This window comes from Sceloporus occidentalis, unplaced genomic scaffold (assembly GCF_023333645.1).
Source record: "Sceloporus occidentalis isolate IW3139 unplaced genomic scaffold, rSceOcc1.0.p SCAF_72, whole genome shotgun sequence".
In the NCBI taxonomy this organism is placed as follows: domain Eukaryota; kingdom Metazoa; phylum Chordata; class Lepidosauria; order Squamata; family Phrynosomatidae; genus Sceloporus; species Sceloporus occidentalis.
The window spans coordinates 4,951,463-4,971,078 of NW_028317052.1; the positions used below are offsets into that span (position 1 = coordinate 4,951,463).

Below are 19,616 nucleotides of genomic sequence, written 5' to 3' on the forward strand. Positions count from 1 at the left end.
TTATCTTTGTCTCATTCTTTCAAGAATCTGGCATTTTAACCGGGGGTGTGTAGACTTTTTATATCCACCGTGTATGGCATATGGTCTCTTTTCAGAACATTTACTGATTATAAAAGCCAATAGACCACAAAGCAAGTGAGTCATCTGATAAACCTGAGTCTTAGGGTGACATCCTGATCATGTAATAAAAATGTCCCGCAGTTGGAGGTTAGGCTCTGGCCTGCGTAAATGTGGGTGTGATTTTGGTGGGCATGGTTTGGGGGGCAGCATTTCATCCTTGTACCCAGACAGAACAATATCTTGGGATGAGCCACATGCCACCAGTTGCAATATCATTTTTCTCTTTTTTTTTATTAATCTGGGCATTTTTAGGGCGGGTGTAATATTAGTGAAAATTATAGTTTTTTAAATATATTTTTAATATATTTTTGCAGGGGATTGTGGTAGATTAGTATAGAGCGAAAATACAAACTTTTTAAAATCTAGTTTCAAGCATTTTAGGTTTTGCATGGTGGTCATTGTTAGCGTAGTTGAAGAATCAGAAGTCATTTGTAGATTTAGTGCTGGGTAAATAAAAAAAATTAGCATCTTACAAAACATTGTGTGTCTTCTCAGATTTGCCCTGTGTGACGGAAGCCTCCATCACTGGGGCCACTGGAGAAGCCTGACTGCCAGCCTCCTCCCTATTGACTATGGGCCCTGGGTTTGTAAAGACTTCTGTGGCTACCCCCAGCAGTATGATCTCATCACTGGCTGAGAGGATTATCTCCGGCAGACAGCCAGGATCTGCCACCATGGAGTGACCACCATTCTTTGATGTTTAATGTTGTATAAATCAGTCTCCGCCTATTGTATTGTTAATCCCGTTACTGCCCCTGTTGTCTCTGAGAGGCAGATTAAGGGGGCGGTTTGTGTCCCAATATCTTGTTTTATGTTAATGTGTGTTTTGCTGGATATATCCAGCTCTGTGTGTCTAAAATAAATCAGTCTTCGTTTGGTTTTACCCTACACTGAGTCTCGGCTAGTGACTGGGGAACCGGGGAAAGTGTGTTGTCCCAGGCTAAGGGAGCACAAGACAGCGGAGGTAGTCGGTCGGACAAGCCAGCTCCGTGACACCCTGTATTGCTGAAAGATTAAAATCCTATTCAAATTACGTGCTTTCCAAATACATTATATATATATATATATATATATATATATACCGTATTTGCCCGAATATAGGCCGCACTTTTTCCCCCCACCTTAAGTCTTTAAAGTGGGGGTGCGGCCTATATTCGGGGTCTAGCGCCCGACGCCCGGGACATGCAGTTCCGGGCGCCGGGCAGGCAGTAGGGTTAGGATACAGATCCCCCGCAGCGGTGCAGAGACCTGCATCCTACTCTCCGATACGCTCAGACAGCCTCCCCTGCCGGCACGGGAGGCTGTATAAGCGCATCGCGCAGACGTTCACCGGCAGCGGCGATGCGCGAAAACAACCTCCGCTGCCGGCACGTCTGCTCGGTGTGCTTTAACAATCTCCCTTGCCGGGAATTCCCACGGGGGATTGCATACCGTTCTGTGTAGAGTAGATGTCCCCCGCGGGCCCCACAAGACACCGGGGACTCCAGGAGTCTGCACTTGTAAGTCTAGGAGAGTCTGTCCCACACAGAGTGGCAGCATATCTCAGGGGGGGGGGCACACAGAGTGGCAGCATATCTCGGGGGGGGGGACACACAGAGTGGCAGCATGTCTCGTTGGGACACACAGAGTGGCAGCATGTCTCGGGGGGGGGAGAGTGGCAGCATATCAATTACACTTTAAACTAAATTTTTTCTTTAAAAAAGCACCTAACTTTTAGGGTGCGGCCTATACTCGGATGCGGCCTATACTCGAGCCAATACGGTATATATTGGGGTGAATTCCTTAACTTGCTTTGGTTGGGTATAAACACTAAATGATGAATTATGTATATGAATATGACCTTAGGAGATTGTCATATTTGTCCTTTAAACTACAATATATTATTTATTTATGTACACTAAATAAGGGAGAAGACAATTGTGGTTGAACATTCACCTAGCAAAATTCCTGATTTAGGGGTCTGCGGGTACAAAATATGAAGGGGTTCAATTCAGCTGAAACATTTTAAGTCACTGATTTTACTAGGCCCATCATAATGTATATCTAAATGAGTGATATTCCTTGATTATCTCTTTCAGTCAGTGACATATCCTGGCCAATGCGAACAGGTCCAAGGGAGCGGCAGCCACCCTGGTACAAAACAGGGGTGGCAGATCGCACTCTCAGACTATGAAGCACCCTGCCGTCTCTCTACACAATGAGCCAACCGGCCTACTTACACTATGGAGGCTGTGGTGACTTAGCAAAGCCTCCACTGGCCTCATTAAAAGGTGTTGCACTTCTTTAAGGCACAGTGCCGGAATATAATGTCCAGGTCGGTGTAAGGTCCCAGGTCCGTGGTCAGATGGCTACCATGACCCAGAGCGTCCCAAAGATGGTGTGCAGGGGTTATTGCGCAGTAGCGGAGTGGTCAGGGCCTGATGCAGGGCGACCCCACCCTCCAGGGAGCCGAGTACCCAGGGTTGTGCAGCCACATACCAGCACCCTGACATAGCAGCGGATGTTGTCCAGTACAAAACAAAGTAATAACCTGCCGGCACCCTGGAGCAGGTATGAGACATAACAGAACATAGAAATGGGCAGGATGCTGCAGGCTGGGAGTAGGGAAGCTAAGCAGAATACAGGAGAAACATAGCAAGCAAGGGGGGCAGAGCGAGGAGCAAGGGGCCGGGAGACCAAGCAAGAAACATAACCAGACAAGACATGCATGATACAGGGCACAACACAGGACAAGGAACAAGGCAAGGAACACAGGGGATGGAGTGAGGAGCCAGAATCCTCGGACGCTTCTCCTTTAAGCAAGGATAGGACATATTAACTGGGACATGGGGAGAGGAGAGAGGAACCAAACTCCTCAAAAGACCGAAACACAAACACAGGACTAGCCTAGGACTATAAGATAACAATTGGAGATTCCGTCACATCATATGGCCATAGTATGCTTAGCCCACCACTACGCCAAAGTACTCCAATATTCGGTGGGTCTTAACGCTAAACCCTGCTTACTGAATCACTAATAAGCTGAAACCAAACATTGAATCTAAACACAAAACCAAGGACATACCTTTAGACTGCAGACTGAGACAAACAGAACGCACAGGTGGGGCACACCTTATAAAGGAAACAGAGCTAAAGCAAAGAGCAAGACTGAAATTAAGGAGTCAGAGGTACAGGACAGAGCTTACAGAAATCCAGGAATGGATTACTGCAAAGGGAGAACTATAGCAAGGACTAGGGACACTGTAGCAAGAACTAGGGACACTGTAGCAAAATAGGGAAACTAAAGACATGCAGCTCCGCAGCCCGGATGGGGCCTGACAGTCGGGTCTAGTATGCCCCACATACTAGACCTCTCAGCATAGAAGATTAGAGCCGAGGACCGATGAAGATTATTAGATTGGCAGAGGGACCGGGCAAGTAGGTATTTGGGTATAAGTGAGGATGTATAAGTAGAGGAAACATGTGAAGGACTTTATAGGTGAGAGTGAGGACCTAAAATTAAATTCTGAAGGGTACGGTAAGCCTGTAAAGAGACTGACAAAGGAGAGAGGTGTTAGAAGAGTCATGGGTAAGGAAGTTAAGCCTGGGAACAGCCTTCAAACGTCATTATAAGGGGACAAGACATGCTTGAGGAACACCAAATAAGACAGAGCTGACAAGAGGCTCCTATAAGGAGCTTTAGTTGCTTCTTGTGTTCCGAAAGGGAACAGTTTTTGGAAATAGAATGTAAGAGATGATGCAAAGCAATTAGAGACAAAATCAAAGAGGCAAAAAAGATAAATCAGGGGAAGAAATGTAGATCTAAGTGTCCTCAGCATGCAGGTGGTACTGTAAGCCAAAGGACAAAATTAGTTTGCCAAGAGAGGCAGGGGAACAGAAGAGGCTCTGGAATTGAGCCTTATTGAGCGAGGAAGTGGAGAAGAGTCCCTAGAAAAGAAGACACTGACTCTGAGATCAGAGCAGCCGGATGACAACCTGAAAAGATTAGTGTAATTGAGACCAAAAATGCAAAGTCAGATGCTTTAAGGCTAGTGGAAGGGGTGTTGTGAGGTATGTGAGTGTAATTAAAAGCAGGTTTCTTGAGAACGGATGTAACTATGGAGCTGCCACAGTCCAACACTAGTGTAACACCCCTCCTGCTCCAATCCCTAACTTCAATACCACTGGCAGAATGTGCAAATGCACTTTTAACATGGAGGGTGCTGATAGATTGTGGGCCAAATTCTTATGTTGACAGGTCCCAGAATGTCCTGATAATAGTCTTGCCACATCAGCTACTGGTAGACAATGACTCCCAACAAGCTCAGCCAAGCCACATCACAAAAGAATCAGCCAGCTAGTGCTGGAGGTAATCCGTTTCGGCTGTAGCTGAGTTCCTAACAGTGATAAGGCTAATAATAACAGATAAGATTTCTTAGCGTGTTCCAGAGGAGTCAGTGCAACATTTGTGTAAAGAGCCTGTCCCCTCCCACTAGTGGTAAACAGTGTGCTGTGGCAGAGAACACGCTCACTCGCAGGAGGATGTGTGGTCTGCTCAGAACACTTCCTCCTCGTACCTCCTTAATGCAGCAATGATTCAAGCACCTGCACCTTTCTGCCTACTTTTTGCTATCACGCTCTTTCACCTTCTTTAGTTCTGCGATCGGATCCTTGCAGTGGCTTCTTCTGCAATGCTAGAATGGGCTGCCTCCCTGTTAGGAACACTTCTACTCCTGCTTTTCTTATCCTATAAGACGTGGTGCATTAACACTTTAAGGACAGTCGTCTCTTCAAAGCCCCTGGAAGGACTGGATGATCACAAATTGATCTACAAGCCATCAGCTCTAGCAAACTACCTGGTGAAACAGTGCAAGACTTTCAGTGGCTTTACGAAAGTTCATTGGCTATGGAGGACCTTTCCAAACCTGCAGACCTTGGTGGGGGTCCTGGGTCCAGTGGACAAAGGGGTTCATTTTGTCAGAGAGCATCTTCAGCTCTGTGATGATGGGCTGGTGGCACTGGACTGGGCAGTGAAGCCTGGACATCAGCAAAAGAGAAGGAGAGCCTCCAGTAACTCATCTGTACCTATTTTACTGGTCATCCCAAACTCAATTGGCAAGATCACTAGGAACACCAGTAAGGTAACCTATCAGCATTAAACTGATCACTTTTTGGACTAGACTCATATCACTGATAGGGTTCAGATTCGTGTTTTGTTTGGAAGTAAGACTGTTATATAGTATAAATAAAATGAAACATCAATCACAGAAACTTTATTCTAATTTGTTTTGTTTTGGATTTAGTCTTCATACAGGTGGAGTCACTTTGGAAATAGAATATGTTGTAATTAGTAATTGTATGTTGTGTTGGGATTATAATATTGGTGCTTAATTATGCTCATTAGTTGGTAAATAGTAGTTTGTGTTGCTATTTTTATAGTAAATTAATATATGATATAAACTGGGAGGATTTTGCTGCACCCTTATTTCACTCAAGCAGGTTGGTACAGGATGTAGCTGAAAGAGGCTCACTTTAATTTTAGGCTTCCTGCAATGCTGATTCTTACCTACTAAACCCTTTTAAGATGGTTTAACAATTACTATGGCTTCTGCCATCCATAATTTTCTTTTATCATTTCATTTTTTTTAATCTTTAGTAATTATTTTATCTATATTATCTCTTTTTTTTTTTATATAAATGTCTTTGGGAAAAGCCTAATAAAAAAAGTGCATGGAAAATACATTTTGTACATACTTGGCCAACTACCCAGTATCTGAACCTCCCTTCTCCTATTATCTATCTTTTATCATTTAGGGATATGGTGGAAAAAATTTATTTCTACTTTTTCATATGCCAATCTCTAGCTAACTCTATCCCCAACCTAATATAAGCAATTTCCATTATGTAAACCATATATTTAAGTTCTGTTTAAGGAATTGATGCTAGAGATAAGAAAAAATTGTAGAGATGATAGTTCAAAATTGGAACCTTCACATACATACCAGTTAGCATCAAAACTGGTAGAATGTGACTAATTCCAGTGTACGTAACTTAAATTTAACCATTTTAGTCAGTTTTTAGCACTTTTTATTATTTGTATTTTGTTAAATTGTTTTGTTTTAGAAACAGACAGGTAAAGTACTTGTGTAATACTCTCCTTGTTCAACTCCATATTATTTGTGAAATTTCTGATAGAGAAATGGGTTTCTAATGAAAATGTTAAATAGACCAGATTACTGGGACGGTTTGCCTACAGTTATCATCAATATGGATAATGTGGTGTTGGGTTAATCCGTTAATAATCCTGTCCTGAGGTCTATCCATGAATCTTGTCTTTTTGAAAATGTTACCCTTACTTGTATTCCCAGGTGCCCTTATATTATATTTCTTTCTGTATATGGGGAAGATAACCTGGCTCAAATCCATAGAAAGTCATATGTTTAAAACCATTCAAGATGGAGGGAATTGAGGTCAGTTTGGTAAAACATTGGGGTAATGTTTAAAGAGCAAGTCTGGTCTAAAGATGTAAAAATAGAGCATTCCACCAGTTTCTATGGCGACTGCGCCATTTCCAACAGTTTGCAGTAGAGTAGCTTTTATATATATAACCCCAATGATGTAGTACTTTGTTGCAAAAGGTTAGGTGGAAGCAGAAGAGTTGGAGTATTATTATACACAAAACAGTGCGGGATAGGATTTTACATAATGATACTAATGTAAATAGGTGAGTTTTGTTTGTCGCTTAACCTATGCATCAGGCATCCTGTTTTCAAACTCCCCTCGCAGTCCGCAAGACCTCTGTTATTGTGCACATCGGCTGTAGAGGGTTACTAAGTGCATTCAGAGGTTGTGGCCTTTCCTGGAAAAATACTCTCTGTGTTGTTTTTTTCTTGGAGTTGTTATTGTGTTTGTGTGTGTGTTTTTTTTTTTGTTTGTTTTTTTACAGGCCTACTAGAAAAATGTGTTCAGTCTTAACTATTCCCCACCCCCTCTTGTATACAGCAAACTGGTTCTGTTAATGTAATTATTTTGCTATTATTAGGATGTGTACAATAACATAGAAACATTTAACTGCAGATGACAACACTTCGGCCCATCTAGTTTGCCCCCCCTTTTTCCCCTTTTTCCAGACATTAATCAGCCCTCAGTCCAGTCTTAGGTTCGGGACGGCTTTATGCCTCTCACGGGCATGTATACATTTCCTCACTGTATTAACCTTTACCACTCTATTACATTACTTTTTATTTATATAGCACCAGCAGATTCCATAGCGCTGTTATAATCAGTGGAATAATGTAAAGTCACACACAATAACAAACTGGTGCAAAAGGAGAAGAGGGTCCTGCTCTTGTGAGCTTACAATCTAGTCAGTGGTTGAGGGGGAAGTAAAACAATAGGAGAGGACTTCTCCCCTCGGTAAAGAAAAACGTCCTTACATAACATCAAAGTCTATGACCCTTTAGTTTTAGATTATGACTTTGTGTTCTCAGATTTCTCCTCTTTTTAAATAAACTTCCCTCCTGTACTTTCTTAAATCAGGAGACTTCTTCCTTATATGAAGTGTTACATACTCTAGTTGTTCTTGTTCTATATCTTTGAACAACTTGACCTTTTGGTTTTTTTAGTAACGTTTGTTTAGTGCCACCATGTAGGAATAAGATACCATATTTGTACTTGTTGTTTGTACCGTATGTATGTATGTATGTATGTATGTATTCAATACATTTGAGCTTCTTACATCATACTTTAAATGCAATGACTTTCCTACAATATTAAATTGCAAGTCATTGCTTAAAGAATAATTAAAATTCCAGGATGTTCATGCTTGACCCCACATGCAATCTTTGAAATCTTTAAAATTTCCTTCATCAATAACTGAATTCATATGTTTTTCTAGGTACCAGTTGTTTTTTATAATGTTAATAATACATTTGAAGTGTTTAAAATCAACCTGTTTTTAGTACTAATACCTGTAACTCTACAAAGGTCTAGGACTGCTCTCTGTGTGCTGTTGGGAAATGTCTTCAGGTTGATGTTGAAAACATTAAATTATATACTTTGATGATATACAAATACAATATAATCATGTTCTACAACACATAGGTATGAAGACACTTGAAGTTGGGTTGTCCCTCTCTGTTTGGTAGACTTGAGTTCTATTGATGTCCATACCTGGGAACTTCCAGAGGGAGGGCTAGCCATCCATGGAGCAGGGATAGATTCCCATAGGGTTGAGTCTTGCCCCAGTCGTGAGTAGATGTGGAATGGGTATGGCCAAACACGACTCTCCAGCTCAGAGACGGAGAAAAGTGACAGAGACCCAGGTAAGCAGGGCTTCATCTGGAGATATTAAATCATACTTGGAGAGTTCCTAGATATGCTGGCATCCCATGAACCGTAAGGTTTTAAATATGCTGAGGAACGCAAATCAGCCTCTAGCTGGGTTACAAGGAAAGACATCATACAATTACAACCCTTGTTATTTAGCAACTTATCAACACTGGTGGTAAATAGATAAATGGGCTTTGTAATTTTACTGGCAAATAGTTTTACAACCATGAACTTCATTATTGGTGGATCTTAAAAGAAAACATACTCGTATATCCTCATAACACTTCATCTGTGCATGCATTTCAGCCTCCATGTGATTGGTAATAAACGTTTGCAATGGTTGGTTAGTGGAAGCTTTTCACTTAGCACTGATATCATAAAAATCAAGCAATTAAAAAAAACTGATAGGCCACTAACCATCTGACCCAATGTTCTGCATTAAAGTCTTAGTTTGTATGAATTTTATTTTATGTACAGTTTTAAACTGACTCGGGTGACATTTTGTAACAGAAACTAAAAAAATAACTAATGCTGCCAGGCTGTAAAAAATAAATATATATATATATATATATTAATTGCATACAAAATGTTTCTGTTCACAGATGTGCCACTTGGCCCTTACTCAAGGGTATCAGGCAGTTATCTTTAATCGTCGGTGCCAAAATGGTTGTCCATTAAACACAATCAAGCTTCAGCCCTACGGAGACCCTAATGACCTACGAGAAGCTGTACGCTATATCCGTCACTGTCAGCCCTCATCTCGGCTGTTTGCAGCAGGGGAAGGAACGGGTGCTGGGCTACTTCTGTCCTACCTGGGCGAATGTGGCTCATCCAGTTACATCACAGCAGCAGGCTGCATCTCTCCACTGTTTCGCATGCAGGACTGGTTTGAAGCTGGCTGTCCTTGGCTGTGGAGAAACCTAATACTCTTGTATCAAAAGATCCAACTAAGCAGGTAAATTCAAGTTTGTTGTAAGCACTTTGAAATGGATGTCCATATCTCCTGGTGCCACTGCATGTGCATGTTTATATATTTTCAAAAAATATAAAATTAGGAATATAAGGATTTTTTTTTTTGATTGATGTGTATGTTTCTATGGACTATGGAGGACCAACCCCAGAGACCAACATCTCATTGGCTTTGCATTAAGATTTCTGAAACATCCTATCCATTTAACTATATATAACGCAGGGCAGGTTTGTACACATGGATCACGTTAGGGTTTTACATTCATAATCTAGAGTAGGTCAGCAAACTCAAATGTTTATCTCTCCTACAAAGTCATGCTTTAGAGGTATAAACCTCTCTGTAATTGCAAGTAAATGGCTTTTTTTATATTTTTGTCCTGTGGCACTTTTATGAGATCCTGATAAGGCACCAATCGCAATTGAAATGTATACTTTATTTTGATTAAAACAACTTTGTTGTATGTCCTCCATCTATGAGTTAAGATTTTCTAGAGCCACATATAATTTGTGGATGTCCACAAGTGTGTTTATTGTTAGAAGTTAAAATAAACCTGGTTTATTCCTTTTGTGATAACCTGCTGGTCCTTTCAAACAGCAAAGTATAATACTCTAGATATACTTTATTTCATTTATAAATGCTTAAAAAATCTGCATTTTTATTACTAGATTCCACCTACGGTGACAAATGTAACTACAATGTTCCTATTTATTTTAAGATTCTAGTACGCTTACTGGTAATGACTCGGTTCACTTTATTCAGGTAGAAGAACTTATTTATGTAATATGTAAGTCTAACAAGCTATTTTAACTCGTCGTCTAGGATGGCACTATGAAAATTGAGATATAGTACAGAATCATGTGAAAATCAAGGTATTTAATCAATCCCAATACCCCCAAAAATGCTAATGTGGGTGTTTTCTGCTAAAAATGTTTTGATCGGTATGTCACCTAGTTTTTAAGTTGAGTTAAGGGATTTTAGTTGGCACAAAATAGATATGGTATGTAATGCATTTGCTTCATTTTTCATTTACTACCAAGAATGTGTAGGGGTAAAATGTTTAATGGCATTTGAATTTTTTTTTTTTTTTTATTACCGATCGAAACCTTTTCACCACAGTTGATGCCTTTAAAAAGCAGGAGATACTTAATTAAAAAACGTTTCTTTTTTTATATCTTTTTTGGGGTCATCTTCAGAAAATATTACTTTCTCTGTCGTACACTGCTGAATTACATTTGTTACAAAAACGAACGATTTGCGCGTCTAAAATAAATATATACTTTTTTTTTGCCTATTTGCAAAATATGGGTCTTGCAGCAACCTTGTTTTATGAATTCTGAATCTTTCTGGTTTCTGTAAGGCTTTGTGTCTTTCTACCGTCTCTGCTCAGAACCATTCCATACCAAGTGCTTGTTATGTGCTACATATGTTTTTCCTATGCTCTCTAATATCCTTATCTCTTATTATGAATGCCTTGCTTTCTGTATAAATAAAAATAACCTAGATAATGGCGATTACTGGAATTTTTGTACAATATCTGTGTTGGGCATATTTCTAAGTACAACTCCGCATTAGCCAGTGGGGTGACTATTCTGCAACAAATATTGGTAAAACGTTTTATTTAGTAAAGCAGTTATTCAAAAGAAAAACATTAGCTTGTACTGTGTGGCTTCATTTTACAAAGGAATACATGTGAAGGCAAAAAGAAGACAAAAGGGGGGTAGAGGGGAGGAGTGGGGGGAAAAAACAGTGGAGCGGAAAGAAGGATAAACATGCAGCCTGGTATTAGAAAATCATAGCGTCCATACTTTGTGGAAAGATGAAGATGTCTGAAACAGCGCTATCCATTAATTCATATTCAGGTAGTCTGCAGGGTCCATCCAGAGTCAGTTCTCCTTTAACAGGCAGGCCATTTTTAGGTAAGGGTGTATTTTCATGTTTTGTGAGGTTAACTGATTGGAGAACAGAGACGTCCTCAGGTCTAAGTCCAGTGGCTTCTGAAAGGAGTCTCAGGAACTGGTTAAAAAAATACAAAGTGAGTGGGTAGGACACCACATATGAAAATATATATATATATATATATATATGTGTGTGTGTGTGTGTGTGTATATATATATATATATATATATATATATATATATATATATATATATATATATGTGACTGCTTACCTCTGTCCATAACTCAACAGTGAGCAATGTTTTGCGGATGTAGTATTCGAAAAAAACACTCATTGACCCCCAATACACCTCTTCAATGTCTAAATCCCATCTAGTAAAATAAGAGAACATCGTTGTATAAAAGGAGGACAGTAGCCAAATAGCTAGCATAGATTAGATCTGAGGGGTTGTCTTTTACATACCAAAGAATTTCAAAATGTGTACGCGTAGAAGTAATATACCCCTATTGATTTCAGGTTTCTGCATAGCTGCAAGCATCTAAATAGTCTCTAGGAGATTTTGACGGTATAGCCCTTACAAAAAAAATACTGCAGTTTTTCTGAAGTAATACTGCAGTTTTTTGGACATGAAAAAACTGCAATACTGCACTTTTACTGCAGTATTACTTCACATTTACTGCACTTTTACTGCATTTGTAGTTCACTGTACTGCAGTTGTACTGCAGTTATTTTTGTACGGAAGTACAAATGCAATAAAGCTGCAGTACTTTGAAGTACAACTGTAGGTTTGCAATATAAAAAAAAAAAAGTGCAGTAAAAGTGCAGTATTGCAGTTTTTTCATGTCCAAAAAACTGCAGTATTACTTCAGAAAAAACTGCAGTAATTTTTCGTAAGGGAGGTGTCACTGCTGGAGGCTGTTCTCCTTCACATTTTGCAGAACCAGGCCCTGGGGAATGCCATCTTGAGCAAAAAAAAGGTATCCTAGGAGGAGGACTGGAGCACAAATTTGTATTCCAATTCTTGCCAAATTCTGACGGTATTTACTGTTGCATTACAGTGCACACAGACATCTGCCGTCACTGGGGGTCCATAAGGAAACATTGGGATATATCTTGTATATAATTAGTCCACCAATTTGTGAACTTCCTGTGGCACATACATACTGAGAACTAGGGCTGAAACAACGAATCGATAAAATCGATAATAATCGATAACGGAAATCGTTGTCGACGATTTCCGTTATCGATTAATCGAGTGATCGATTCGTTGTTGGCTCCTTTTACTTAGGAGCGTTCCCTGCTTCCGCTACACGCTCTGCACTGCGTGACGGATGTGACGCGTTCCGGAGGTAAGTATTCTTCATGTCTGTGCGAATCGCTCTGTGCGAGTGGCTCCGTTCGCACAGAGCGGTTCGCTCTGTGCGAGTGGCTCTGTTCGCACAGAGCGATTCGCGGGGGTGGGGGTGGGGTTTCAGGGGATGCAGGGCAGAGTGGGGGTGGGGGGGCAGGCCAGGGTAGGAGACTGAGTGCAGGGCAGAGTGGGGGTGGGGGTGCAGGGCAGAGTGGGGATGCAGGGCAGGGTGTGAGTGTGGGGGCAGGGCAGGAGACTGGGTGCAGGGCAGAGTGGGGGTGGGGGTGCAGGGCAGAGTGGGAGACTGGGTGCAGGGCAGAGTGGGGGTGTGGATGCAGGGCAGGGTGTGGGTGCAGGGCAGAGTGGGTGCAGGGTGTGAGTGTGGGGGCAGGGTGTGAGTGTGGGGGCAGGGCAGAATGTGGGGGCAGGGCTGGGTGCAGGGCAGAGTTGGAGACTGGGTGCAGGGGCACAGTGCAAAGTGCTGGGTGCAAAGTGCCAGGGCTGGGTGCAAAGTGCCAGGGCTGGGTGCAAAGTGCTGAGTGCAAAGTGCTGGGTGCAAAGTGCCAGGGCTGGGTGCAAAGTTCTGGGTGCAAAGTGCCAGGGCTGGGTGCAAAGTGCTGAGTGCAAAGTGCTGGGTGCAAAGTGCCAGGGCTGGGGCAAAGTGCTGGGTGCAAAGTGCCAGGGCTGGGTGCAAAGTGCCGGGTGCAAAGTGCTGGGTGCAAAGTGCCAGGGGTGGGGCAAAGTGCTGAGTGCCGGGTGCAAAGTGCCAGGGCCGGGTGCAAAGTGCCGGGTGCAAAGTGCAAAGTGCTGGGTGCAAAGTACCAGGGCTGGGGCAAAGTTTCTTGAACAGTAATAGTCCACCTCTTTTCAGAATGTTTGGGGTTATTTTGTTTCATAAATATTGTGTTTGGGTTTTTGTACTTTGAAAATATTGTTTTTTTATTACATCATAACAAAATAAGAATGTTAATGTAAATTTTAAGTTGTTTTTTTAACATCCAGTTCATTAAATTATTTTAAATAAACTAAAAATTTGCATATTGTTTTTTTTTATCCGATTAATCGATTAATCGAAAAAATAATCGGCCAACTAATCGATTATTAAAATAATCGTTAGTTGCAGCCCTACTGAGAACCTTTTCAGTCTTCCCATTTGATTTTTATTCTGCAAACCATCTCCAGAACATCAATATCCTTCTACAGATGAGGTCCAGGTCGGAAGGGCCCTTTTATAAACTATTAGAGGCACAGGCCCCGGCACAGCTGTGACCCCTGTAGTTACGCCACTGTTCTAATGCAGTCTATGGAGGCTGTACTGAGCCCGCACAGCCTCCACAGTGTAGGTAGGCCGGTTGGTCGATCAAGACACCTGATATCCCAGTTGTATTTGGCCCATTGTTTAGATGGAAAATATAAGGTCTTGAACACCCAGGAGGGCAATCTGCCACCTGGTTTGCTGCCCCCTGGACCTGTTGGCCTAAGCCTGGTCGGCCTAGAAGTAGATACGTCACTGTCTTTGGATGAGGTCTGACTGAAAATCCGTAAAGCGGCATAACCACCTCGCTCTTCCTCTTACCATTCCCTCTACCTTAACCATTCAGCACCCTGCTTGCTTTTTTCCAATATTATCTTAACAAAAAACAAAAACATATATATATATATACCCCAGAAATAATTACTCCCAAATCCCTTTTTTTTCTTTTCTTTTTGTTGCCACTTAACAGTGTCCCCAGTGCTATATTCTTTTTGTTTTGTTCTTTTTTTTTTTATGTCCCATATGCCTCATTTTACATTTATCAACTGTAAACTGCAGCTGCCACACTCTGGACCATTTTTCTAATTTACTGAAGTAATTTGGCTTGTTCCACTAGGAAAGTCTCTGGCAGACTTTTGTATCATCTGCAGAAAGTTGTTGGGATTACGTGTAAAGTGGGGTTCCAGTGCAAAATGAGACATTAAGATGTTGGGGACATAAGCATATAAACCAGAAAGCTATTTGTGTATCTAGCTAAATGAACTGTACTTCTATAGAAGTGAAATAAGGCTGCCACATCCCTCCGTCAAGTTTGTCTAATAACTTTAGCCTCCAGCAGTGCTCAAAAAGTGAAAAAGGAAAGGCAATTTCTGCTCTGCTAGTAGATGTCGACTTGTGTGAGATGTATCTCAAAAGAGTTGCATTAGTTTTCTGTTTGTAAGTTAAAGCTGTCATTTCAAATTTTGTTACAGCAAAGACACAGTAATTTTGCTGGTAGCTGTGACTTAACAAAATGCCGAGTTTTTATTTGTGTATATATTTTTATTATTTGTTTTGTTACACCATTCATAGATTTCTCTCTCCACCTGTATCGGTTTGTCTTGGTCTGTCAATTCTCGTCTTGTCATACCTCTTGAATATATGTATTGTATTAGGAGCTGCATAAATTGTTGGCGCAATATAAATAAAAGAAAATAATAATAATAATTTTAAGAAGTTGTCTTTTTCACTAGTTTCCTCTCACCTCAATCCTCCAATGTAGGCTTCCATCGTCTTGTAATCACCAATGCCAAAAATAGTTTGTAAATCCTTCAGACCCACATCTTTTGCTCACCAACATGGCTACAATGTCTTGTATTTTTTTCGGGGGGGGGTTCTGTAATTTTCTTACTGTCTGATACCTATAACAGCATACAACAACAATTTTGTGTGTGTTTCTAAACATATTTCTTTAGAAAACTTTCTTTAAGGAGAACTAATATGATTTTTATTTATTTTAGGTATGTTACTGCCTTGGGGCAAATAATAAATACTGACAAACTTTTTGGGAGCAAAACTTTGCAGGAGCTGGAAGAGGTGTTGTTCTGCCAAACTAAGGTTTCTGGCAATCTGTCATGGGATTCCTACTGGGAGAAAAATGATCCTCTCAGAGACATTGATGAAGTTGCTATTCCAGTGCTTTGTATCTGCAGCCAAGATGACCCAATACGTGGAGACCCAAACAACACTGTTCCCATTGAGCTGTTTGAGACAAACCCCCATTTCTTTCTGCTGCTTACTCGCCATGGTGGCCACTGTGGATTTATTAAAGAGGACATGGCCAGTACTATATGGAGTCACAGTGCTTTATTAGATTTTTTTAAGTCTGCTGTAGATTTCTTTGTGATGGAAGAAAAGTTGAAAGGTCTGTCCAGGAGGAAAAGAAAAGTCTCCATCTCTCTGAACAGAATGGCCCCAGACAGAACTTGTAGGAACGAGCAAAGCTGCCCTCATAACATTCATGAAATTTATAACTGGCAAAGATCTTATACAAGATGACAGAAGCTATAGTGACCAAACTCTATGCCAAGGTGGTAAGGCATCTGCCTTTCCAAACACATGAATCTAATATGGCGATTATTTTAAGGATATCAACCTTTGGTCAGCATCACTGACGGTCAAATGGCATCTCTGCTGCAAGCTAACAAAATTGACTCGCCTCTTAATTTATTGTGATGACAAATAAAATATTTTATTTCTCAATCAGCAGACTGTTGCCAGAGCCAAAAAAAATACGTGGTTCGGAGCTGGTGATTTCCCCCAGACTTTAAAATAGTTGGGTTGTGTATATTTTATGTGTATTTTGTAACTGTGTTGTCATTAAAGATTGTAAAGACATAGATACGAGTGGGGTGCTAATATATAAACTGCATTAATTGCTCACTATACTGTCTGTGATGTTATCAATAACAAAAGACTATAAGCCATATTGTAATCTACAAATGATCAAGAATCCACGGGGAAAAAATGCACACCACTTTTATTATAAATTTCATTTAACAGAATTTCCCCCAAATCATTATATGCTTCATACACTCCAGTTTAGAAAGATGCCATTCTTTTAACAATACATTGAAGACAATTGTGCTGAAATGAGTTGTTAAACAACTGGTTATCTGCAATGCATATTTTTGTTACATTCTATATTGCTTATACCAACATATTCTGTAGCGCTGATGCAGGAAACATTAACAGTAACATTTCAATAGACAATAGAATTAGCACCAGGTAAGACATACTGATGCAGAAGAAGAGAGCCCTGCTCTTGGAAGCTTACAATTTATTAGGAAATTGAGACAGGAGAGGGACTGCTTGTATGAGGATGATTTGATTGTAGCAAGGGGGAGATCTGGAAGGTGGGGAGAACAGATCGTTTATATTAACAAATTATTCAGGTTGCAGGTGGCAGTCCTCCTTAAAGTCACAGGATCAAACATTTTCAGTATATGATCTGCCCTGACCGTAACAGATGTTATGACCTATCCACCTTGATAATTATATACATGGTAGTGTTTAATATCAGAGAGTTGGTTAATAATAACTTTTAGTCAATGTTGCATATTGCAAGTAGTTGTTTTTAAGTAACGTTGGATGGGCATGTTTACTCTATCGGTCATTCGTACGGACCTTTAACTCTTGGAGCAGGGAGACCCCGGCCAAGTTGCGGCACCAGGATTTTAAAAGTCTGTACGAGCGACTCTATTGGTCGCCAACAGGGGGCTCATCTGCCATCAACCAATGAAGTGCACCTGCACTTCATTGGTTGATGGCAGAGGAGGCACCTGCTGGCAACCAATAGAGTTGCTTGTACGGACCTTTAGAATCCTGGCGCCAAAGCTGCTGCGTACCGCATTAACCCCTTCTACCAAAAACTAAGAAAATAAACATGAAGAATGTACATGAATATTCGCCCGAATCGAACACTGGAACGGGCGATTATTCGTGGAGTACGAAGATTTTTTTCCCCCCCACTAGGACGAACACGAAGAGTTGGCCAGCGCCCAAGTTTAGTATTTACCTTACATTCATAGCCCCATTGTTTCTATGAATATATTTCTCTATTTCTCAAGGAGAAGTGTGTTGAAAGTGATCCTCAAGCACTGCAGAAACCCTGCAGGTCGTACTGTTTGCCAGCACTGTGAGTCTCAGGCTGTGCCCACCTGAAGCGTTCACTCAGCATGCGTATTGTTACACTACAATATGTACTGGGTCTGGGTACATTTGGTACTTCTCTGAAGAAGCACAAACAATGAGCATGCACAGTCAGTCCCCTTTCCTGTTGTGTAGTACCTATAACTTAACTCAGTCATCCTGTTACTAAAAATATATATATCAAAATAGCTGGCTAAGCTGTTATATTCCACATTCCTGAGCAGTCGGCGGACTATGCACAACACAACCTAGGTGCCTGCCTAGGGCGTAAGCTGTTTGGGGTGTCCTGACCGCTATATATATATATATATATATATATATATATATATATATATATATATATATATATATATATATCTCGCTCTCTCTCACATATATATATATTGTCTGTGTATGTTTTAAATGATAGAGTTCCTCAGGATTATTGGCCCCCTCAAGTGCTGGAGGTTTATTTTCTTCATTTTCAGTCTCCAGACAGTAGTCGCTTAAATGAGGTCTTAACAGCGTTTCTTCATCATTTTCACTATTCACACACTGACGTGTATCTGACATTTACATTATGCATTAACACACAGGCAGAGAACAGAGTCTGTGAACTGGGATCAACCAATGAATGTGTGATAAATAACTCCCTTAAAAGTCTAATGAAGAGAAGTAACTTCAAATGCTTTATCTTCTTGGCAGATATCGGTACTAGTTTGACTGTTTACATACCATTCTCTGCAAATGTTTTATATTGAATCACAATTATAACACCTCACGAAGTAATTAGTGTGATTCTGGGAGAGGGTGTGTGGGTTTGGTGCATGTACATACCTGTCAAATCCTTTTCCCCTAAAACTACATACACACACATACATACATATGCATGGATCCCTTTATATTTAATGGCACCTTAGGCAAAGTGAGTGAGGTGGAGGTCTGTGCAACTGCCAGGAAAAAGTTTCTTTGTTGGCCAGGAGGGTGGAAGTGCTTTTAAAAAGGTTTATGCTTGCAGTTGTAGAGACCTCCAGGATATGGTAACTGTTAAGGTGCTCAAGGGTTAGCAACAATGGGCACCTAAGGAATGTGTGGGCCAAGGGCAGGTGCCTCTTTTGCCCAGGATTAAAGATTACAGTGTATATACAAAATGGATCGCTATATATGGATACAGAACAGACTGCAATATAACAAACCAATTTGTATGCATAGTAAGATTGGGTTGATCAGCTCAATGCACACATTTTCTTAAGCACACATCAGCTCAGCAGAGCTACTAGGAATGAGAGATGGCATAAGGTCAAGAGTGATATGACATCAATGAAACTACTAGCCAGCCTGGGACGTGGTGTTATGGATGGTTGAAGCCATAACTGAGGGCTGTTCAAAGAAATAGCTTCCCAGGAGAAGTCACTTGGTAAGGAAGTTACCTGCAGCTAGAGGGCAGGAGAGAATTTCAGAGGGACAGAGGAGAAATATGCCTAAAGGTCCTGTCCCACTATCATGGGGTACTGTGCTGAATCCAGACAGAGGTTACAAAGGGCAGCCTGCACTATATTTATTTCATTATAAGTGACAGCTCCAATGATTTAGGGACTGCCCCAGACATGTGGCCATTCCACCAGAATTCCACCAACATAACATATAAATATGTATCATAATATTGAAATATTTTAGTATAGAATATACATACAATGCAGCTTCTGCATTCATCAGCGACAGTTTGAAACTACCTGAGGCAAAATCAGGCAAGTGTTTTGAACAAAATGGTTCTTATCTGATGTCAATGTTTGTATATATTTAAATGTATTTCAATTACATATACGATTCCTTTAGATTGTAAGGTCTTGATCCGGGCTCTCACATGCCTACCATTCCTGAGTGGAATATTGTATTATAATACCATAAGGCTAGATGGCAAGCTCATGGGCAGGGTTCTCATCTCCTGATGTCTCGGTATGTATGCATTTATATTTGTTAATTTGTGTGTTAACGGCCCGTTTAAATTGTACAGCGTTGCATAATTTGTTGGCGTTTTATAAAA

At 40.8% G+C, this 19,616-nt stretch overlaps 1 protein-coding gene across 1 annotated transcript in view; it reads left to right on the forward strand.

The window, feature by feature from the left end:
- The window catches only part of LOC149286139 (protein ABHD15-like), a 60,629-nt gene extending 44,689 nt beyond the window's left edge, over window positions 1-15,940 (forward strand). The window contains exons 2-4 of the mRNA XM_089494447.1: window positions 4,755-5,240; window positions 9,033-9,385; window positions 15,403-15,940. Coding sequence (XP_089350573.1) covers window positions 4,755-5,240; window positions 9,033-9,385; window positions 15,403-15,940 — 1,377 coding nt within the window. The remainder of the gene's footprint in view (window positions 1-4,754; window positions 5,241-9,032; window positions 9,386-15,402) is intronic.
- The last annotated feature ends 3,676 nt before the right edge of the window (window positions 15,941-19,616 follow it).